Source organism: Rhinopithecus roxellana, chromosome 1 (assembly GCF_007565055.1).
Source record: "Rhinopithecus roxellana isolate Shanxi Qingling chromosome 1, ASM756505v1, whole genome shotgun sequence".
Classification (NCBI taxonomy): Eukaryota; Metazoa; Chordata; class Mammalia; order Primates; family Cercopithecidae; genus Rhinopithecus; species Rhinopithecus roxellana.
In genome coordinates, this window is record NC_044549.1 from 167608956 (window position 1) to 167633028 (window position 24073).

At 37.9% G+C, this 24073-nt stretch overlaps 1 protein-coding gene across 2 annotated transcripts in view; it reads left to right on the plus strand.

The window, feature by feature from the left end:
• Nucleotides 1–4250: 4250 nt before the first annotated feature.
• Nucleotides 4251–24073, plus strand: part of TOP2B (DNA topoisomerase II beta) — a 67710-nt gene continuing 47887 nt past the window's right edge. Inside the window, exons 1-2 of one of the 2 annotated variants that reach the window (XM_010358002.2) lie at nucleotides 4251–4960; nucleotides 23486–23656. In XM_010358002.2, the coding sequence (XP_010356304.1) occupies nucleotides 4892–4960; nucleotides 23486–23656 (240 nt within the window). In that variant the 5' untranslated portion in view covers nucleotides 4251–4891. The remainder of the gene's footprint in view (nucleotides 4961–23485; nucleotides 23657–24073) is intronic. The other variant, XM_010358003.2, reaches the window with a different exon arrangement.

Here is a 24073-nt window from a genome sequence, read left to right on the forward strand (position 1 = left end):
GTAAAAATATACTCATAAAATATTTGGAGCAATTAAATAGTTCAAAGAAGCAGAGTTAATAATCTATAATATTTATTAGAGAAATACTGAAAACCAAAATGCCACATTGATAGTAACTTTTCTTCCTCGAGCTCACTTCTAAAGAACTGTAAGAAACTAAATTACATTTAAACATACAATAGTCATTAAGTAGGCAATCACTGAGTCTACGATAGGCCAGACATTAACAATTTTTCTTATTCTTAGCCCAGCAACTTTGTATATTGTAAGGATCCACACAATTAATGCAATGAGAAGGGAGAGGTGAAATTATAGACATTGAATTTTGAATTCAAATGTTAGCTTCTTTAAACGCTCCTGAGGGTAAAGATTTGTCCTCCTCCTCCCAACTGAATCTCAATGTTGGAACGATACACAACATTTAAGTGGAAACTATTGAAACTTTGGCAGATACCTAGAAGTATGGTTTTGAGTTGCTATTTTCTTAATTTACTTAGTAAATTACCTACTGTGTATAAAGTACGATGATAGCTGTGGCTTATCAGGTAAATTGTTTATTTTTATTTTTTATGTATATATATACTTTTGAGATGGAGTCTTGCTCTGTCGCCCGGGTTGGAGTGCAGTGGCGTGGTCTTGGTGCACTGCAAACTCCACTTTCCGGGTTCAAGCAATTCTCCTGCCTCAGCCTCCTGAGCAGCTGGGATTACAGGCACATGCCCAGCTAATTTTTATATTTTTAGTAGAGATGGGGCTTCACCATCTTGGCCAGTCTGGTCTTGAACTTCTGACCTCAGGTGATCTGCCCGTCTCGGCCTCCTAAAGTGAGGTAAATTGTTTGTTAAACAGCAAATGAATAAATATAAGATTGCTTTTCAATTAAATGATTAGCTCGAAACTATATAATTCGAGTGTGGACTTAAGGCAAAAAATGCATCTTCATCACCTTTTTAAATTCTCAGGTCCTGAGTACCTAACACAGCAGGCATTTAATTTTTTTTCCATTGCTACAATAGGGAACTATAAGATCTAAAAATATAAATTCTGAAGTAGTTAGGAAAAGCTCCTATGGAAGCTACTCAGAAATCTTGACTAAATAAAGACCTTTATACAGTCTATAGAAATGACTAATTTCTAGTTTTTCCTTTTGGTCAGTGCTTGCTATGGGGTAGAAATTAAGTCATTATATGTAATATATACATATAAAGTAGTATCTAAAACTAGGCAAATCTGATATAGAAGGTTTTTTTTTTCTTTTTTTTTGAGATGGAGTCTCGCTCTGTCGCTAAGGCTAGAGTGCAGTGGCACGATCTCGGCTCACTGCAACCTCCGCCTCCCGTGTTCAAGCGATTCTCCTGTCTCTGCCTCCCCAGTAGCTGGAATTATAGGCACGTGCCACCACACCCAGATAATTCTTGTATTTTTAGCAGAGACAGGGTTTCATGATGTTGGTCAGGCTGGTCTGGAACTCGTGACCTCAGGTAATCCACCCCTACTTGAAAATTACTTTACATTACCCCAGAAAAGAAAGCTATGCTCAAGTTGGTACAATCAATTTTATCATAAAGATATGCTAAGTCTGCTGCACAGTTAAAAAGAACAATTCTTTAGAAGCCGAGATACTTTTAATCTAGATTCTGTCTTCCACTCATCACAAATCTCTGCTTTAAAAATGTTGATTTTCATGTATATTCAGCAATTCTTATTTGCAATTCTTCTGGGTAAGTCAATATTTTCTTAAAACTAGTAACACTTATTAAAGGGTTTTTTCATACTGAGAAGACAAAAGGACTCAATGCCTCACATAAGAGGCAAGTGAAAAGAACATTGTTTTTATTAATCTATTTGAGTTTTGAATATATTGTTTTATTCATTTCAAAATCTGAACCTAGGCCAGGTGCGGTGGCTCATGCCTGTAATCCCAGCATTTTGGGAGGCCAAGACGGGCAGATCACTTGAGGTCAGGAGTTTGAGACCAGGGTGGCCAACATGGTGAAAACCCCATCTCTAATAAAAGCACAAAATTAGCTGGACATGGTGGTGGGCGCCTGCAATCCCAGCTACCTGGTAGGCTGAGGCAGGAGAATCGCTTGAACCTGGGAGGTGGAGGGTGCAGTGAGCCGAGAATGTGCCACTGCACTCCCACCTGGGTGACAGAGCAAGACTCTGTCTCTAAAAACAATAACAAAGGACACAAACTCATCCTTTTTTATGACTGCATAGTATTCCATGGTGTAGGGACATGGATGCAGCTGGAAACCATCATTCTTAGCAAACTCACAAGAACGGAAAACCAAACACTGCATGTTCTCACTCATAGGTGGGAACTGAACAATGAGATCACTTGGACTCGGGAAGGGGAACATCACACACTGGGGCCTATCATGGGGAGGCGGGAGGGATTGCATTGGGAGTTATACATGATATAAATGATGAATTGATGGGTGCTGACGAGTTGATGGGTGCAGCACACCAACATGGCACAAGTACACATATGTAACAAACCTGCACGTTATGCACATGTACCCTAGAACTTAAAGTATAATAAAAAAATAAATTAAAAAAAATAACAACAAAAAACTGAAGATAAAGAGCTTTGACAACTTAAGTTTAAAAAAGGAGACAGCTATATATTTTATAGCTTAGCTTCTACCTAATACTCTTCATAAAAAAACTCATTGCCTTTAAAATGACCCCTTTTCAAACGAAATACGTGTGTACTTGGAGATGCAAACTCACAGTAAGAACACAGTATCATTTTAGCAAGCACTAAACTGAGGCTCAGGGAAGTTAAATAACAAGGCTATGGGTACTTGGTCAGGTTCAGAAAAGTTTGCACCCAAAGTTCAAGGTAAAGAAAGGCTTCACTGTTCTGAAGTCCCTCGTATGGCAAAGTTACATGGCCATCAGAGAGCTAATTAAAAAAAACCTGTTTAAATTATTTCCATGTTTCAGAGTTCTCCACCTCTAGACTCAGAATGCAGTTTAAAGATGTGACCCGGGACATTTTTGTTTTCCCTTGAGAGGAAATGCACAGTTAGAAGTTCACAAAAACACCTCTTCAAAAAACAATAATACTGTTTCCATCTTTATAAAAAAGCTCTCATCACAACTCTTTGGTCGCACTTCATGCCTTCAAGTACTCATTTTGGTGATCGTTGGCTCCTTGTTAGTCTGTCTCACAAGCCAGGTTATAAATGGTTTGAAATCAGGGGCCCTGTTTTTATTTTGAACCCATCGCAGAGCCTGGCACAGCGTGGCAGAGTGTGCGCCCAATAAATACTTGAGTGGAATTACACTGAAAAACAGGAAGAAGTAAAGCCATCTTCCATCTGCCAAAGACTGTGGTGTTGCTGTATCGGTAATTTTCATTCTTAGAAAGCTTTAATGTGAATGAAATTATTCCTTACTGTGCATTTGAAAATTCCACTGAAAGCAGTTTTAAAAATTAAGCATGCCCTCTTAGAGGCAGGGGGCACAGTTCTGGACACATGAGAAAAGTGACAGTGACATCTCCGCATTGTTCAGAGAAGAAAGGTCAACAAAGAGTAGAAATAGAACACTCAACCCACCCTGCATTCTTTCCCTAGAACGTTCTCTGTGTGTCCCTTATCATTTAAGCTTTTCATGTGTAGTTTTCTGGAAACTGACTATATCCTCTTTCGGGGTGAAGGGAGGAGAGGGAGGAAGGAGATGGAGAAGGTCTGAGATGATTTTTTTTTGACAGCAGCGTCCACTTAGGCCCTTGGGGAGACCGGGTCACGGGGCCTCCTTGCACCAGTGGTCTACAACGTCTTGCTGCGGTTTACAACCGCTCTTTAAAAATAATTTCCCTCTGGGACGGCCCCCGGCTGCTTCCTGCCACCCCCACGCCCACTCCCACCCCCGCCCCCATCCTCATCCTTAGAGGCCCCAGTCAAAGAAACGCTTCGGCTTCCCGGTTAGGTCTCAGTAAACAGCACGCTTGGAGGATTACAATCGACCCGAGGCCAATTCGACCCTTTCCCTTTGCCGCCCTCAATTGACCCTTGACAGCAGCCCCTGCTCTCCCTTCAAATGGAAAACCCACAGACACACACACAAACAAAAACCCCAAGTCTTCCTTTCGGTTGCTACCCGCAATGACGTTTTCCCCTCGGGTCCCGCCCCTCCAGGGGGCTTGGAATTTTGGGATTGGCCGAGAGGCTGTGGCGACAAGGCCCCGATTGGACGGCATGGCGCTGACTGACAGCGGGGGCGGCCGCCGCGCCCTCCCTCTCTCCCCGGTGTGCAAATGTGTGTGTGCGGTGTTATGCCGGACAAGAGGGAGGTGACCGTGGCGGCGGCGGCGGCTCTGTTTATTGTCCCTCTCGGTGTGTGTGTGTGAGGAAACCGGGGCTGCAGCGAGGCTGACTAAGGTGGCCTTTGAAGCAGCGGCGGCGAACGGGACGACTACTCTGGCGACTCGAGCGGCTGGCCTTCGCGGAGTGTGAGAAGGACAAGGCACCTCTGCGTCCTCGCCACGTCCGAGCGCCTCCGGCTCCCAGGCCGCCCTCGCGGCTCGCACGCCCGGGCTTCAGCCCGGCCTGCAGCGGCGCCCGCGGGCGGGCGAGAAGGCAGTGCCGCCGCTCGGCGGTCGCCGGTCGGTCCCTGCTTTCTCTTCCCCAGCCGCCACGCTAGGCCCGGGCGACGCCGACGCCGCGCCTCGAGTTTGAGGGCAGCCGGCGGCGCGGCCTCCTCAGCGGGCTCGGCTGGACGTCCGCTCCGGGTCTTCGCGATGGGGCGCGGGGGTCGGCGCGGCTAGGAGTGCGGCGAGTGGAGCGGTGGGTGCGGAGCGGCGGGGCCTAGCGGCCCGCAGGAAGGCGGGAGCGGCGGCTGCGGCCTCGGGGCCTGTGAGCTGGAGGCACTCGCCATGGCCAAGTCGGGTGGCTGCGGCGCGGGAGCCGGCGTGGGCGGCGGCAACGGTGCACTGACCTGGGTGGTAAGTGACGGGTCCCCGGGATGGGCGGCTGCATTGTTCCGGGCTCGCGGCGGGGGCGGAATTCCGCGGGTCCGAACGGGCGGGGGAGGGGAAAGGGAGGGAAATCCCATCTCCGGAACGGGCGCTCCATCGGGGCCTGTGCTTGCAGAATTCTCCAGCCGGCTCCCCGCGCCTTTTTTTTCTTTTTTCTCTGTGCCTCTCTGGAAGCCCTGACTGCCAGAGCGTAATGTGTACTTGAAACTCCGGGGGAACAAAATCGCGAACGTAACATGGAGCCCTTGCTTCCTCTCTTTTCCTTTTAACCAGACTCTTCCGGGGCAGCCGGGCCTGCATGGTGGGGAAGGTGATAATGCAAGTGTGTCTGTGTGGGGCAGCATTTTTCTCCAAATGTAGTTTAAGAAAACCCTGGGAAAAGGGGTGTGTGTGTATTTTAAATGCAGCCCTTTCTGGGGCTTTAATCTCTCAAAGAAGAATGCACTGGGACTTCTACAGCAACTTGCACTTCGATTTGTAAAGTCTCATTCAGTTGAGAGCGCAGTTGGGATGACTTTCACAGCAGTTAATACTGTAGGTGTTCACTCTGTCAGGGTGAGATTATTAAAAGAAGTGCTTGCCTACGTCAGCATCGCAGGTGTAACGGGCTGGGGGCTGAATGGGTGTCCCGGAGAGGTAACTGAAGTGCTTAGGCTTGGAGTTAAAGGATTTCGACGCTCAGTTCCTGCTGGGAAGTAGAAGTAGCTGTAGCGGAAAGAGGAAGGGAGGCTGGATTCCCACGACAGATCGATAATTCACCGGCATTTCACTTGCTCAGTGTGGAGTTCAGACCAGGGTCATGTCCTATACAGAAAATCTAGGTATTGCGGAGAAAAGTAAAAAATGTTACATTTTTCTGGACTTTTTGACGGTCTATTCCCCTATCCCTGTTTTAAACACCTCAAGGGAGCTTTCATATAGGCATTTTTGTTACTTAATTCATTTTCTCTTTGTTTGGGTGAGGTTTAGGTGAGTTGAGTAGCAATTTGTGCTATATTGACAACTGCTTCTTATAAAAAGGATGTTAGTGACAGTAGCAAAACAATTTAATCACTTATGTTTGCGTGCCAGGGTACATTGCAAGATAACTTGCCAGGCTTTTATTGTTGCAATTCTCTGAATGTTGTATATTACTCCAGTTATGTAGAATGAAAGTATGAAGGGACTAGAGCCAGGAGAGAAAATGTCAGATACTAAGTTAGTGGTCCATGTGGACTTGCAGTAGAGGGTATGTGAGAGGAAGGAGGAGATGGACAGATACATGCAAAAGAATGACTTTCAGAATTAATGGCTTTTACCCCGTCACTACAATCAGACATCGGAAAATTGACTGAGACAGCCAAATGGTATTGTAAGTTCTCATTCACTATTTGGAAGTGTTGAGGCCTGATCAGTGTTTGTTCTGAAGACCTCTGGTTCTACAACGGTAAACGTTTTGCTCCATAGTAGGTTGTTGGCTTTAACATTTGATAGCAGTACTTTAATTTAGTGTTGTATAATTTTGTAGATAATTAAATAACAATTTATTTCTTTCAAGCTCCATAGGAAATTCATTGCTAATAAATTTAGCAAAACTTGGAGGATCTCATTCAACATAGAAAAATCCATTTGAAACTGAAATTGACTTATTGATTAAAGGAATTTTCATTATAAAGTGGATTATGGAAAATATGGGAAATGCAGTAAAATAAAGAGAAGTGAAGATCACTTAGTCTTTTATTTATGGAGTATATCTTATGGAATTAGAAGTTTATTAAAAAGATAATCACTCCTATAAATCTTCTTTAAGAGTTGATGCTTACTCTAAATTTCAGTTAGGTTATATGAGCATCTTTATGTCCATAATGTACATCATTGATCATAGACTGGTTTGATTTTATGGGAGGCAATATAGTGAGGTAGTTATGGGCTTTGACATCAGGCTGATATAGGTGCAGATACTGTCTCTCCAACACATTTAGTTGGACTTTTCCCAAGGAACTTTACCTTTCTAAGCCTGTTTTTTTAATCTTTCAAATAAGATTGCATTGAGAATGAAATGAGATAACGTATATAGCACAGTGCTGGGCTTAATGTTTGTTATTATTGGTGAACTTCAAGAAATGTACACTCAAATAATAATTGCAGTTGATTTTACATAAAATATATTTTAGCTGGGGTAAAAGCAAATTAATTTTTCCTTTGCACGAGTTAGGGCTTTATTGCAGTGGTCATCTATTTTGAGAAAGGTAACTTCGTCTACTTTATTGAAGCTAGTGTTATGTTGCCACCTGCTTGTGGATAACAGGAAGAAATAAAAATAGAATTAGCCCCTGATTTCTTTCTTCTGGGTGGGGAGTTGTATGCCATGTGTTGCTGATACTAACTACTGTTGGGATGCATGCCAGCATGTGTTGTTAATGTTGTCATTGCATGAAAATTTACCTTTCAATATCTGAAACCACAAAGCCAAGTGGTTTTAGGACTGGCATTAATTTCTTTTAATAACTCATTTGGTTTGTGTTTAATTTGTAGTGATATCTCAACCAGAATTTTTTATAATTAAAGTAAAAAATAGAAACATGGCAAAGCTATTTTGATTTAAAATGTATAGCAGTTACAAAGGCTTCTCTTAAGCCAGCAGGATTGCTTGAATTCATTCTTTGTAAAGCTTTGATTAGTAGACAATAATAGTCTGGTTCATTCTGTCAGTCTTGTATCATAAGTGATTGTAGCAAATACATTTGTGGAGATATTAGAATATAGTTATATGACTTGATCCTTCTCCCAACAGTATTCTAACTTGGTAGATTAAAAAAAAAATTGTAATAGAAAATGTTAAGCGTCTCAAAAAGTTTAACCAGAATAGTATAACAGGCTTCCCTCTATTTAGCCTTAAGCTTCAATAATTATCAACCTGCTGGGTGCGGTGGTTCACGCCTGTAATCCCAGAACTTTGGGAGGCCGAGGCAGGCGGATCACCTGAGGTCGGAAGTTCAAGACCAGCCTGACCCACATGGAAAAACCCTGTCTCTACTAAAAATACAAAATTAGCCGGGGTGGTTGTGCATGCCTGTAATCCCAGTTACTCGGGAGGCTGAGGCAGGAGAATCGCTTGAACCTGGGAGGCGGAGGTTGCCGTGAGCTGAGCTCGTGTCATTGCACTCTAGCCTGGGCATCAAGAGCGAAACTCTTGTCTCATAAAAAAACAAGAAAAAAAAAATTATCAACCTAAGACCACCCAGTTTATCCCTTCTCATTCTTTTGAAGCAGAGCAAATCCTAGAATTTTATCACTTTCTCTGTAAATATTTCAGTATTAATCTCTAACAGTTAAGTCTCTTTTTGAAAAACTGTAGAGCCACAAATATTGTAGTTTTCTCAAAAGTAAAATTTTTTGAAATATGTAACTTATATTTTTTGGACTGTGAATATCTCTAATTAAACATGACTGTGTATTTAAATGTTGTTTAAAGATTTGTTTTAAGAACCTTGCTTTAGTGGTTTACTATTGCGAGTCTAAATTGCTGAGCTTTTCATAAACTGTGTGCCCTTTTCAATGAAATTTATTTATTATAGTCTCTATAGTTAGATTTATCTCTTCACTGTGCCCTGTACAAGTTATGCTTGTTTTTGTCACTTTGTCTTTACATATTTACCTTCCATCCAGAATTACTCTTTCACTTCTCTTTACTAGTCTCAATCTTAACTGCTCTTCAGGGCTAGCTCAGCGCCTCATCACATTATTATTTTCCAGTTTATACTCATCTTTTTCTTTCATTGAATGTTTGTTACTCTCATGAATCATAAAACAGAAGTCTTTATTTTTTATGTAACTTTCATGCATGATTACTTTGCCTTAACAATATTACAAACTTCTGAAGTTAAGAGAGCATGTATTTTCCTTGTTCATATCCTTTATAGTGTTGAACAAAGATCTGGATACATAATCCAGTCTCAGTTATTAACAAATTGGATAACTGACATACTGACTTCCTAAAAAGTCTTCTGTCATTAGTAGGACAAGTGTTTAAGTAGCAGTGTTTTTTAGATACATTCTCAAGTACATGATATAGCAGTATTTAGGCACTTTTTAAATAAACTTAATTTTTCTGAATAGAAGTATGTTCACCTGTAATCCCAGATTTGTTGTTTAGGTGGTGGCAAAATTGCATTTTACTGAGTATACTTTAAAAAATAAACTTCCTGAATTTTTAAAAATATTAACACATATGGAACCCCATTTTAATGAAAAGTTGAAGTAGCTATAGTTGTTCCTATTTGCAGAGAAGAAAAGAGGTTTAGAGATTAGGTAACAAATTCTTAGGCACATGGTTAAGGCTCAGGTGGAATTTAAACCAGACTCAGTGTTCTTAACATTTACATAGCCTTCAACTTTAAAAACATTGAAAGACAAAACAACATATCTTATACTCTGATATGACAGAATAAGGAGACATCTGGGATATACCTATCTTTTTCTACTAACCTTTTACTTACATACAAAAAGTTAAGGAGTATATTTCCTTTTTCAGAATACGTGTATATAGTATAGCATAATGCTAAGAGTATGGGCTGTGAAATCAGATCATCTAGTTTAATAATTCACCTTTTTCAAGTACTAGTTTTGTTAGCTTTGGGAAAACACTTATCCTGACCTTCGTTATTTCGTATCTGTACAAAGGGAATTATAACTGTCTATTTCATGGAGATACTATATAAAGATTAATTAAGATTATCGTAGTGCTTGGCACATAGTAGCTCCCAGATGGGTTCACACATACATTCTCCCTTCTTTTTTAATCCAGTGATAAGTATTTTCATTCCCTTTATTATAAAGAAAGCCTATTTATTTTCATAGCAGAAGACTAAGCATTTGTTACTGTCTTAAGTATCTCTTATCTCTTCCTTGCCCCTTTGTTTAGAAGGGTATTTCTGAAGGAGCATAAGACGGGGGGACAATTTGTTACTTTTTGCTTCATTAATGGTGAAATATGGTTAGAATGAACATCATGGGATGGCAACCTTGAGGGAGAAAAGAGAGAGGAGATGTTATAAAAGGTTAGTGTTAAGTCTGAGGGGATTGTACAGAAGAAGGTAAAAGAAGGGGCTTGTTGCTAGGCTGCCAGCCCCCACTTCCACTCTTGTTGGCCTGGTGATGGAGAGCTTTCTGTGTCGATTATGTGAATGAGCGGCTCAGTTCTTTTTTAGTACCAACTGGCAAACCATCTCCTTTACCCTCTTTGTCAGCAATTCATTCTCCCTCAGAAAAACAGAAACTGTAGGTGCTCTGCCAAATTGCTATATTTCAGGTGACAACTCTGTCCATTGAAGAATCTTTTGTTTTGCAGAATGATCTTGGTGTATAGTCGTTCTGAAAACTAGGAAGTTTTACTGGAATGTTTTGCATTTTCTTCTGATGATTGAGAAATGTTCTTGAAAAAGATCAAATCTTTGATTAGTATTAAATCTGTATTAGGCATTAGCAATATTGCAAAAGTGCTGTAAGGTAGGTTAATATTTAAAATATATAGTCTGTATATTTGTTTTGATATTTTTGTTACAAGTTTAAATTTTTCCCAAATGCTTTGTTTAATTTGGCAGCTGACTTTTGAAATTCAGAAAACGTCAATAATGTTATCATAGTTATAAATGAAAAAGAATAGAATTAAAACAACTTTTAGATATGTGTAGGAAATTTATCTTAATATGGTGATTATTTTACATTTTTATTGTATTTATGAGAATGAAAATGTATCCTTGATTTTTTAGATTCCAATGTAATTGGATGCTGGCATTATTTATTACTATAAGTAGTTTGGTAATTTGTTCACATAAGTTAAGGCATGGAAATAAATTACAAATAAACTTAAATAACAAGTTTTCAGTTGTTTTACTTAGTCTCAATGCAAGTTTATTCAAAATGCTCTTGGTAAATTATTTTTCTTCTTATTTTTTTTTTTTGGGGGATGGAGTCTCGCTCTGTCGCCCAGGCTGGAGTGCAGTGGTGCTGTCTTTGCTCACTGCAGGCTCCGCCTCCTGGGTTCATGCTATTCTTCTGCCTCAGCCTCCCGAGTAGCTGGGACTACAGGCGCCTGCCACCACGCCTGGCTAATTTTTTGTATTTTTTAGTAGAGACGAGGTTTCACTGTGGTAGCCAGGATGGTCTCGATCTCTTGACCTCGTGATCTGCCTGTCTCAGCCTCCCAAAATGCTGGGATTACAGGGGTGATCCACTGCGCCCGGCCAGTAAATTATTATTTTTAAAGGCATGTTGTCAATTTTTATTCAATGTGGAGTACTGGGAGCAATTGCTATAGAACATGATGCCTTGTTACTGTGAACATAAAAGAATAAGAAAAGGTAAAATCAAAAGACTCTGCTGGGTCTAAAGTGAGCATAATTCTGTTAACCTACTTGTGTTAAATATACATCACTCTCTTTTATCATCTGTAGAGTTGAGGTGCTTTTACAAACATGCAGATATGAGTTTGCTAGTTTGTGGTGGATCAAGGCAATTTCCTGTTCTCTTTTCTGAATATTGTCAGCAAAAGTGTTAAAACTGAAGAGCTACCCAGGGTGACTTTTTTTTTAAGAGATAGAGATAGTGATGATAATAGCAAGGGAGAAGGTGCAGAATAGGTTTCTCATTTAGCTTGTCTCTTCTAAGGCCAAAGGTGGTTTGTATTAAATATGCATACCTGTTCTAGGGATGGGATCATCTTATTAACTGGGTAAGTTGCTCTCGTTCCCCTTACCCTAGATTTTGATTTTTAGTATCCTGAACATTGCTCAGGGGACAACTTTCTGCTGATAAACAGGAGTTGAAAGAGACTATTATTTCTGGTTTCTGTTGTAAAAACTTATGAAAGTCTCAGGGGAGAACCACCTGTGTTTGCCACTAGTGAGCCAGTGAGCAATGTAAATTACCATTTGTTGAGAATGGGAACATAAAAGACAAATTGAATTCTAGTGTTAGTTTCTACTTTCTACTCTGCCAAGGCTGCCAATCTTATTTGTGTATTTTGATTTTGTTTTTGCATAGTCTCTAGTGAGAAAGTTGGGGTTGCAGAAGTAATAAGTAGGTATAAACATTGCCTCTAGGAAAAGAAACCTTCAGTTGTATTCTGGCTTAATTATGCTTTCACATGCATGGGTTAATAAGCCTTTAACATATTTGTTTATGCATTCATTGTAGGAAATTAGAAAACGTGTAAAAAAGATAAAAATGGCATGTATTTCTACTCTATAGATAATTTTTATTGATACTCTGTTGGGCATATTTCACATTTTTTGCTACGCATGCATATACTATGCATAATTTTTTTCTGACAAAAATGGGCTCATGTTTTATATATATTCTTTTGTAATGTTCACTAAACAATGCCATTTTGATAAACGAATTTAAAAATAATTATCTTTACTAATACAAATTTTCTATAAAAGAGCAATAAAAGATTAACACAAATTATTTTTAGTATAGTAATTATAAACTTATTGACTCATTGAAACGTCCAAGTTTGAGGGTTTATATTAAGGGTTTTTGTTATGTATTTATTTATTTATTTTTCTGGTGGAGGCTTGCTATCACCCAGGCTGGTCTCAGATTCTTGGGCTCAGGGGATTGATCCTCCGTCTGAGACTCCAGAGTATCTGGGACTACAGATATTTGGCACCATGCCCTATGTCAGATTTCATAAGTTGTTTGATTCTATAATTGGGAGTAGATTTGAAATATCTGCAAATGACTTCCATTGTATTCTATAAATAATATGTATCCCTTAATGCTTTTCCTGACTTTAAATAGAATAGTATCTCTTATTCTTTCCTCAATACTTGTCATATGATATTTAGAAAAAAATACATTGTCACACATTCATCACACTTATTTTACAGTATTTCTATGTTCTTCCTAGAGAAAATTACGAATAGTATTAGACAAAGTCAGCTACATTTCACATATTCAATTTTTTTGTCGTAAAAAACATGTAACATTAAATTTACTATCTTAGCTATTAAGTATAGAGTTCAGTAGTGTTAAATATATTCACATTGTTAAGCAACAGATCTCTAGAAGTATTTCATTTTCCAAAACAAACTATATCTGCTAAACACTAATTCCCACTCCCCCCAGCCCTTGGTTAACCACCGTTTCTATGATTTTTGATTACTGCAGATACTTTATATGATTGTAATCATACAGTATTTGTTCTTCGTGACTGGCTTATTTTGTTGTTTAGCATAATATCCTTGAGGTTCATCCATGTTATAGCACATGACAGGATTTCTGTGTTTTTTGAGGCTGCGTAATACTCCATTGTATCTTTATACCACATTTAAAAAATCCATTTATACATCAGTGGACATTTGGGTTGCCTTGCCTCTTGGCTATTATGAATAATACCCATGATGAACATGGGTGTGCAAATATCTCTTTGAGATTTTGCTTTGAATTCTTTTGGATATATACCCAAAAGTGGGATTGCTGGATCATATAGTAATTCTATTTTTGATTTCTTGAGGAACCTCTATACTATTTCCATAATGGTTATAGCATTTTTCTAGGATTTTATATTCTCACCAACAGTGTAGAAATGTACCAATTTCTCCATATCCTTACCAACACTTATTTTCTGATGGCTGTCTTAATAGGTGTGAGGTGATATCTTATTGTGGTTTTGATTTGCATTTCTCTTATTAGGAATGTTGATTATCTTTTCATATGCTGTTGACCATTTGCAAATCTTATTTGGGGAATTGTCTATTGAAATCCTTTATCCATTTGAATGGGGTTATTTTGTTATTGTTGTTGAGTTATAGAAGCTCCTTATCTAGTTTGAATATTAACCCTTTGATGGTTTACAGATATTTTCTCGATCCATATGTTGCCTTTTCACTCCGTCAGTTGTTTTCTTTGGTGCACAGAAATTTTTAAGTTTGATGCCCTGTTCATCTATTTTTGCTTTTGTTGTCTGTGCTTTTGGTGCCATATCCATGAAAGCATTGCCAAATCCAAGGTCTCAAAGCTTTTCCTTTGTGTTTCCTTCTAGGAGTTTTATAGTTTTAGGTATTACTTTTAGGTCTTTATGTTAATTTTTGTATGTGGCATGAGAGTTCAACTTCATTCTTTTGCTTGTTATCTAGTTTTCCCAGCACCATTTGTTGAAGAGACTGTCCTTTCCCCAATGTGTAGTCTTGGCATTCTTGTGAAAAATCATTTGGCCTTTTATGTAAGGGTTTATTTCTGTGCTCTCTATTCTGTCTATATGCCAGTGCCACACTGTTTTAGATTTCTGTTGTTCTGTAGTAAAATCAGGTTTTGAAATCAGGAGGTGTGAGGCCTTTAGCTTTATTTTCTGATTAAAGACTGATTTAGCTATGTGGGTCCTCTTGAGATTCCATATGAATTTTAGAATTTTTCTTTTTTCGTATTTCTGCAAAAAATACCATTGGGATTTTGGTAGGAATGGCATTGAATCTGTAGATCACTTTGGATAGTTTGGACATTTTAACAATATTTTAAGTTTTTCAAATCATGAGAATGGAATGCCTGTCCATTTATTGGTATCTTTTTTCATTTCTTTTAACAGTGTTTTGTATTTTGATGTTATTCTCACCTCCCTGGTTAAGTTTACTCTGTGGTAGTTTATCCTTTTTGAGGCTATAGTAAATGGGATTTTCATAATTTCCTTTTTTGATTGGTCATGGTTACTGCATGAAAACATAACTAATTTTTGTATCCTGCAACTTACTGAAATCATTTATTAGTTGTAGTAGTTTCTCTGTGGAATCTTTTGGGTTATCTACTATAAGATTATGCCATTTGTGAGCATAATTCTACTTCTTTTCTAATTTGTATGCCTTTTATTTCCTTTTCTTGTCTTAATTGCTCTGACTAGGACCTCTAATGCTATCTTGAATATTGGCAAGATTGGACCATCCTTGCCTTGTTCCTCCTGATCTTAGAGGAAAAGTTTTTAGTCTTTCACCAGTATGTGTGCTGTTAGCTGTTGGCTTTTTGTGTATCGCTTTTATTATGTTGAGGTGTTTTCTATTTCTAGTTTCTTATGTGTTTTTATCAGGAAAGTGTATTGAATTTTGTCAAATGCTTTTTGTGCATCAATTGAGATGATAATGTGGTTTTTGCCCTTCATTTTGTTAATATGGTATAGTACAATGATTTGTTTTTATATTTGGAAACATCGTTGCATTTCAAGTATAAATCCTATTTGCTTATTGTGTGTAATCCTTTTAATGTGCTGTTGGGTCAGGCATGGTGGCTCATGCCTGTAATCCCAGCACTTTGGGAGGCCAGTGCAGGAGAATCGTTTGAGGCCAGGAGTTTAAGACCATCCTGGGCAATATGGTAAAACCTTGTCTCCAGAAAAAAATTTAAAATTAGCCAGGTGTCGTGGCACATAGTTGTAGTACTAGCTGCTTGGGGCAGGGGTTGTGAGGTATTGAGGAGGAGGGTGGGTGTGCTGAGGCGGGAGAATCACTTGAGCCTGGGAGGTTGAGGCTGCAGTGAGCCATCATCATGCCACTGCACTCCAGCCTGGGCAACAAAATGAGACCCTCTCTTAAAAAAAGTGCCATTGTATTGAGTTTGCTAGTATTTGGGGGAAGATTTTTCCATCAGTCTTGGTCAGTGGTATTGTTCCGTAGGCCTCTTATTCTGTCTTCTAGTTTTTGTATCAGAGAAGTGCTGGCTTCATAGAATGATTCTGGAAGTGTTTTCTGCCCTTCATTTTTTTGGTAAGAGTTTCAAGAGTTAATTCTTTGATTATTTGGTAGAATTTTCAAGTGAAGCTATCTGGTCCCGGGCTTTTCTTTGTTGGGAAGTTTTTGATTACTGCTTCATATCCTTATTTGTTATAGGGCTGTTCAGATTATTTACTCATGATTCAATCTTGGTAGATTATATGTTTGGAATGTATTCATTTCTTCTAGATTATCTGATCTCTTGCCATATATGTGTTCATGTAAGTCTTTTATAATCTTTTTTATTTCTGTGACATCAATTATGATGTCCCCTTTCATTTCTGATTTAGTTATTTGATTATCTCTTTTTTTCTTACATAATCTAGCTAAGGGTTTGTCAGTTTTGTTAATTTTTTCAAAAAACAAACTCTTGGTTTCATTGATTTTTTTTCTCATTGTTTTTCTATTCTCTATTTTATTTATCTTTGTTTTAAACTTCATTTGCCTTCATTAATTTGGTTTAATTTCTCTTTTCCTAGTTCTTTGAAAGGGTCTAAAGTTAGGTTGTTAATTCGAGATCTTTATTGATTGTTAATATTAAGTGTAATACTGTTTTAGCCGCATTACATAAATATTGGTGTATTGTGTTTTTGTTTTCATTTGTCTCCTGATATTTTCTAAAATCCCTTGTGATTTCATCTTTGACCCACTGGTTGTGTAAGAGTGAGTTGTTTAACTTCCACTTTTTTGTGGATTTTACTGTTTTCTTTCTACTGTTGATTTCTGGTTTCATGCCATTGTTGATAGAAAATATACCTTATATGATTACAGTCTTCTTAAGTTTGTTAAGACTTGTTTTGTCACGTAACGTGGTCTATGTTGGAGAATGTTCCATGTGCAGTTGAAAAGAATGTGTATTTTGCTGTTGTTCATTGGTATGTCTGTTAGGTCCAATTGGTCTATAGTGTTGTTCAAGTTCTTTGTGTCTTTATTGATCTTCTGTGTGGTGGTTCTATCCATAACCGAAAGTGGGCTAGTGAAGTCTCCTACTATTATTGTGTTGTTGTCTCTCTCCCTTCACTTCTGTCAGTGTTTGCTCATAAATTTGGGAACTGTAATGTTAGATGCATATCTTACTGGTGAATTGACCCTTTTATCATTATATAATGTCCTATTCTGTCTCTTGTGACAGTTTTTGTCTTAAAGTCTATGTTGTCTGATGTAAGTACAGCCACTCTCTTCAGATTCCAGTTTTATGGAATATCTTTTTCCATCCTTTTATTTGTAGGCTTTGTGCATCTTTGGATCTGAAGCAGGTGTCTTGTAAACAACCTATAGTTGGATCTTATTTTTTTATTCCATTGGCTAATCTATGTCTTTTATTTGGGGCACTTAACCTTTTTTTTTTTTCTAGATGGAATCTCCCTCTGTTGTCCAGGCTGGAGTACAGTGGCACAATCTTGGCTCACTGCAACCTCTGCTTCAGGTTCAAGTGATTCTTCTGCCTCAGCCTCCCGAGTAGCTGGGATTACAGGTGCCTGCCACCACAACTGGCTAATTTTTGTATTTTTAGTAGAGATAGTGTTTTACCATATTGGCCATGCTGGTCTCTTAACTCCTGACCTCAAGTGATCTGCCCGCCTTGGTCTCCCAAAGTGCTGGAATTACAGATGTGAGCCACCATACCTGGCCCAATTCACATTTGAAGTAATTATTGACATGGACTCACTATTGCCATTTTGATTATTGTTTTTGTATGTCTTATAGCTTTTTTGTCCATCTTTCCTCCCTTGCTGCCTTCTTTTGTGTTTCATTGACTTTTTTTTTTTTTTTTTAGTGACATGTTTTGATTTTCTTCTAATTTCTCTTTGTGTATATTCTACAGATATTTTCCTCTACTTTACCTTGCAATTTACATAACATATCTTCAAGTGATAGAAATAAATTTTAAATTAGTAACTTCAATTACGTATGAAAACTCTTCCTTTTTTCACCTCTGCCCTCCCCTACTTTGTTTTTGATGACACTTTACCTCTTTTTATGTTGTGTATATTTTAACACAGATTTATAATTATTTTTTATGCTTTAAAAATTCTATACCATATTTAAGTGATCTGTATTACTGCATAACAATACTAGAAGATGTCATATTTGTTTATATACAAATAGTCTTCAAAAAGTTCATGGAAAATGTGTATTATTAGAAAATTATGCATGGATTTCAAATTTTTTTTGTATCAAAATAAACTTCTACTAACTTGTTATAACATTTCTGAGCAAAATCTAGTTTGAGGTACTAGGAAGGATAAGACATCATTTGGAAAAGAGCCCTTATCAGAGCAATATGAATTACGCTAAAATTGAAGCAAGAACAAACAACAAGTTTGTGAAGAAGCTTAGGTGGAAAAATGGTGAAATCATTGATTTCCAGTATGTTTACAGGGCCAATGTCTCAAATAAATGAGCAGTTTACAAATGGATAACTTCTTTTAAGAAGAGATGAGATGATGTTAAAGATGAAGCCTGCAGCAGCAGACCATCTGCATCAATTTGTGAGGAAAAGATTAATCATGTTCATGCCCTTATTGAAGAGGACCAATGATTAACAGCAGAAACAATAGCCAACACCATAGATGTCTTAGTTGGTTCAGCTTCCACAATTCTTTATGAAAAATTAAAGATTCACAGACTTTCCACTCAATGGGTGCCAAAACCATTGTGCCTAGATCAGCTGCAGACAAGAGCAAAGCTTTTAATGGAAATTTTAAACAAATGGGATCAAATCCTGACGAATTTCTTCAAAGAATTGTAACAGGAGATGAAACAGGGCTTTACCAGCATAATCCTGAAGACAAAACACAATCAAAGCAATGGCTGTTAAGAGGTGGAAGTGGTCCAATCAAAGCAAAAGAAGACAGGTCAAGAGCAAAGGTCTTGGCAACAGTTATTTAGCATGCTCAAGACATTTTGCTTGTTGACTTTATGAAGGGCCAAAGAATGATAACATCTGCTTATTATAAGATTGTTTTGAGAAAGGTAAAGTTTTAGCAGAAAAATCCCCAGGAAGGCTTCACCAAAGTCTTTCTCCATCATGACAGTACGCCTGCTCATTCCTTTCATCAAACAAGAGCAATTTTATGAGATTTTTGATGATAAATAATTAGGCATCTATCTTATAGTCTTGATTTCGCCCCTTCTGAGTTTTTTGTTCATTTGTTTGTTTTGTTTACTAATCTTAAATCTTTAAAAGGCACTTATTTTTTTTTCAGTTGATAAATTTATGCATTGGCATAAATTCGCAAGACCCTTGGTCTTTAGAGATGAGCTAAATGGCTGATATCATCACTTATAAAAGTGTCTTGACCTTTATGGAGCTTCTGTTGAGAAATAAAATTTATATTTTTAATTTTTGTCTTTTGATTCCATTTTTCGAGGAACTTTTTGAAGTCTCCTTGGACTTTACCAGGGAGTTAAGTATTTTTGTGTTACTGTGTTGCTATTTTTTATCCTTTTGCTTTAAGGGACTCCCTTTATCATTTCTTGTTGGGCAAACCTAGTGGTGATGAACTGTCCCAGCATTTGTTTATCTGAGAAAGTCTTAATTTCTACTTCATTTTTGAAGGGCACTTTAGCTAGATATAATGTTCTTGGTTGGCAGTGTTTTTTTTTTTTTCTCTTCAGTACTTCAGATACATTCTTCCAATCCCTTCTACCTTGCAAGGTTTCTGCTAAGAAATTGGCTAGTAATCTAACAGAAGCTCCATTGTACTTGATGATTCACTTTTTTGTTGCTGCTTTCAAGATTCTCTGTCTATGACTTTTGACAGTGTAATTATGATGTGTCTTGGTGTAGTTTTCTTTAGATTTATCCTTGTTGGAGTTCTTTGAGCTTCTTTAATTTGTATGTCCATTTATGTCCTCAGATTTGGAAAGTTTTCGGCTATGATTTCTTCAAATAGGCTCTTTCCCCATTTCTCCCTTTCTTCTCCTTTGAGACTTACATAATGTATATGTTGTTCTGATGATAGTGGCCCATAAGTTCTTTAAGCTCTTTTTGTGTTTATTAATTCCTTTGCCTTTTTTCTCCTTTCCCTTGGCAGTTTTGAGAGTCCTGTCTTCAAATTTGCTGATTTAAAAAAATTCTGCCTACTCCAGTCTACTGTGCTATCCCTCTAGTGTATTTTCAATTCATTTACTGTATGCTTCGGTTCAAGAAATAATGTTGGCTACTTCATCATAGTTTTTATCTTTGTTGATTTTTTTTCTTTTTGTTTATGCATTGTTACACTGAGTTTTTGTTTGTCCATCTGTACTCATTTATTTCATTAAGCAACCTTTGGCAGTTAATTTGAATTCTTTGTATGACTGTATTTCTATTTCTTTAGGCTCAATTTGTGGTGATTTATTTATTATTTTTTTGAGACAGGCTCTTGCTTTGTCACCGAGGCTGGAGTACAGTCGTGTGCTGATGGCTTACTACAGCCTCGACCTTCTGGGCTGAGGTAATCCTCCTGTTGCAGCCTCCCAAGTAGCTGGGACTACAAGTGTGCACTACCACACCTGGCTAATTTTTTTGTTTTGTTTTGTTTTGGTAGAGAGATTTGGCCATGTTACTCAGACTGGTTCTGAGCTCTGGGCCCAAGGGATCTGCCTGCCTCAGCCTCCCAAAGTGCTAGGATTACAGGTGTGAGCCACTGCGCCTGGCTGCAATTTAATTTTTTACGTTGAATCGGCCATATTTCCCTGTTCCTTTGTATTGTTATTTTCTGTTAGGGCTTTGGCATTTGAAGGCTTAGCTAACTCTCCAGTCTTTGCAGTCTGGTTTCATACTGGGAAGACTTTCTTCATCCAGTTTGTCTAGCTAGGGAATCTTGAGACCTCACAAATCTTTTATGGGGATGCATCCTCTTTAGGTTTGTGCATGGAATTTCTTAATTGAAGAGGTTTGCCTCTGTCTGTGTTTGCTCTCTCTGGAGCGTGTGTGTGTCTGCTTTGCTTGTGGCCGTTGGTGCTGTAGTAAACTACAGTACTGGAGCTCCACCTTGTGTCTCTTTCTGATACTGCAGAGTCTGATGCTAAACTTTGATTGCCTTTGTTCTCAGTGACCCTCAACCTGCCACCCTGTTCAATGTCAATGCTTAGATTCAGTCAAGAGGTTTCTAGGGTAGCACTGCCCCCAACTGTTCCATTGGAGGTATATTCCTCTTCTGCTCCTCCCCAGGGAGAAGGTGAAAGTTGTTGTAGTCATGTTTTTCTCAATCTTGCCTTGCTGGGGCAGATAGGAGGGAGGATATGAGCTTTGATGCTATTTTATGCTCACTTGGGTTGCTGGAATGTATCACAAAGGCAGTTGGATTATATGTTATTGTTGAATCCATGTCTTCATGGGGAAAGAAAGGCCTGGGGTTTCTTATTTTGCCATCTGGCTGACCACACTCAAATGTTATCTGTTTTTTTAGACATTATCTTAGCAAGATTACGGCAAGTCTTTGAACTTGATAGAGATTTGATGGGTTCAAGCTTTCAAACTTTTTTTTGTAATATATCCATTTGGGAAGAGATGCAGGGAGGAAGAGGTGGTGATTATAAGTAAGGAAGTATGGAAAAAGTTGTAAATTCTTGAAGAAAGCATGAGGTAAGGCTTTACACCTGTTTTTTTGTTTGTTTGTTTGTTTTTGTTTTTTTAATCCATGTGTGCCCTTTAGTTCAGCTTAGTTCATACAAATTAGATAGACATGAGCCTCTGGTTGAGTCTCATCTTGAAAATATTTTCTTTGTGATGAGGTTGGTTTTGGAAGAGTAGCCTGGAATAGGAAAGCTTTTACTTGTATGGTTATCATGTGTCCTCAACCTTTATGTCAATAATTACAGACTTTAAAATAGCAGTTCTAAGTTAATGGTAAAATGTTACCTACCTTTGATTCCATAGCATCCATCTTCTTTGAGTACTTTCTTAGAGTGTGATTTTAATGATTATGATCTTTGTTCTAACTATTTTGAGGCTCCGTTAAAAAATAAATTGTGATTTTATTGTTAGAATCATTTCTATAAATTAACGTCACTGTGCCTGGCCCCTAAACGTAAGTTCGTTTTTACCAATCAACTATTTCTTTATAAAAAGCAAGGAATATGATTAGAAATTTGAAGACTATCTGGTATTTAAAAAATAAAGTTCATCTTTCTGGCCAGCTAGTTCATCATCTAACTTTTGCAGAAGTAGAATGTGAAAACTTTGTGAAACAGAATTATTTGCTTTTATCCAAAGCTATTTTTAATTGTCTTTGAGCAGTGTTAATGGAAAAACTTATAAATCTAGGAATGTATAAGAATGTAGTTTAAAATCTAGTAGAATGAGTTATTTTTAATACTTTTATTTTGAACTATTATTAAATCTTTAATTTTATATAAAACTTATTGCATTGTGAAATTATAATTAATGTTTGAGTTTCCTCAGGATATATTAAATTCTTGGTTTAGACTTTTCAGAGGTCATGTTTTTGATTTTTAAACACACTTAATGTTGAAGTTTTTAAAAATAAACACTTTAAAGAGGAATTAAAATTGCATACTGCTTGTTTAAATGCACAAAAATCTCTGTATCTTCTATTGTCTGTATTGTTTCTTTAATTTCTACTAAAATTTGAAGGCCTATGAAGATATTTTAATTCTCATTGCATTATTTTTTGACTCTGAAAAAATAGGCCGTCATATCTTTTTAGTGGGATGTCATATTTGTCAGCATTAAAGAATCCCAGAAGGAGAGAAGTATATTCTCTGCTGCTCTTAAGAAGACAAGGAAATTTGTAGACCTTGGAAATTTCATTTGACATCCTCATCTGCTGTAGGAATGTTTAGAATTAAGATCACCAACCTGTGCCTCCTTGAAACTGGTAGAGAAACTGGGATCAGTATTGGGGCACCCGGAGCTGATATGTGAGGAATTATTGGCATGATCTACAAATGTGTGAAATTTGAGGATTTTATAAGCTATTATATTTTCAGTCATATCAGTGTTTATTAACTACATAGGTTAATATTTTTCGTAGATCATATTTGTTTATACCGTAGTCTTCAGTAGCTTAATGGTGGGGAGCTTACATCTGGAAGCTTCTGGGGCTCCTGTACCTGGCAAGGTTCAGTCATTGTGATTCTGTAACCTCACCAGAACTCAAGGTTTTGAAGACCACAAAAATTAACTTGAGGCCAGGCATGGTGGCTCACGCCTATAATCCTAGCACTTTGGGAGGCCAAGGCAGGCTGATCACCTGAGGTCAGAAGTTCGAGACCAGCCTGGCCAACATGGTGAAACCTTGTCTCTACTAAAAATACAAAAAAAAAACAAGCAAAAAAACAAAAACTAGCTGAGCATAGTGGTGTGCATCTGTAGTCCCAGCTACTCAGGAGGCTGAGGCAGGAGAATCACTTGAAACTGGGAGGCAGAGGCTGCAGTGAGCCAAGATCACACCATTGCACTCCAATCTGGATGACAGAGCAAGACTCTGTCTCAAAAACAAAACAAACTAACTTGATATCTTATAGAATTGGGAAATGTTTGTATTTTTGGATTGCTAGAGACTGCTCTAGTGATTCTGGTGACTATACCCATGTTTTGGGCTCAGTCAAAACTACAGGTTCACGTTGTATAATAAGAGCCGGACTGTCAGTAATAGACTTGTGGTTTCTTTAGGATTTAAAAAATCAGTGGGTCTGAAAGATAATTTTGCCATTAAAAAAGAAAACCCATGTCGTGTGTCCTTACTCATTGTTTACCCCTTGGTAGGTTATTTAAATTTGATTTTTTGGTTAATTTTAGACTCTTTTTGATCAGAACAATGCTGCAAAAAAAGAAGAGTCAGAAACTGCCAACAAAAATGATTCTTCAAAGAAGTTGTCTGTTGAGAGAGTGTATCAGAAGAAGACACAACTTGAACACATTCTTCTTCGTCCTGATACATATATTGGGTCAGTGGAGCCATTGACGCAGGTAATTACTGCTAAAATTGATTGAAATTAGGAGATGTGCATCTATATCTACTTTTTAATGTTGATAAAATTATTGTAATTATATGCTTTGGAAATCTGTAAGTTCATCTGTCTGTAGTCATGGTCAAAGTAAGGTGAAAGATCTAGAAGTAGAAATGTATTTACTTCTTTCTGGGGATAAAAACCATCACAAGAGCCCGGGCACGGTGGCTCACACCTGTAATCCCAGCACTTTGGGAGGCCGAGGCAGATGGATCACCTAAGGTCAGGAGTTGAAGACCAGCCTGGCCAACATGACTAGTTGAGACTAGTAAGAACTGAGATTCAAAGTAGATCTCTCTGACTCCAAAGTCTTGCTTTGTTCGTATTATTTTACTCGCTCCCTGTATTATAAAAAAAAATAAAGCATGAACTTTCC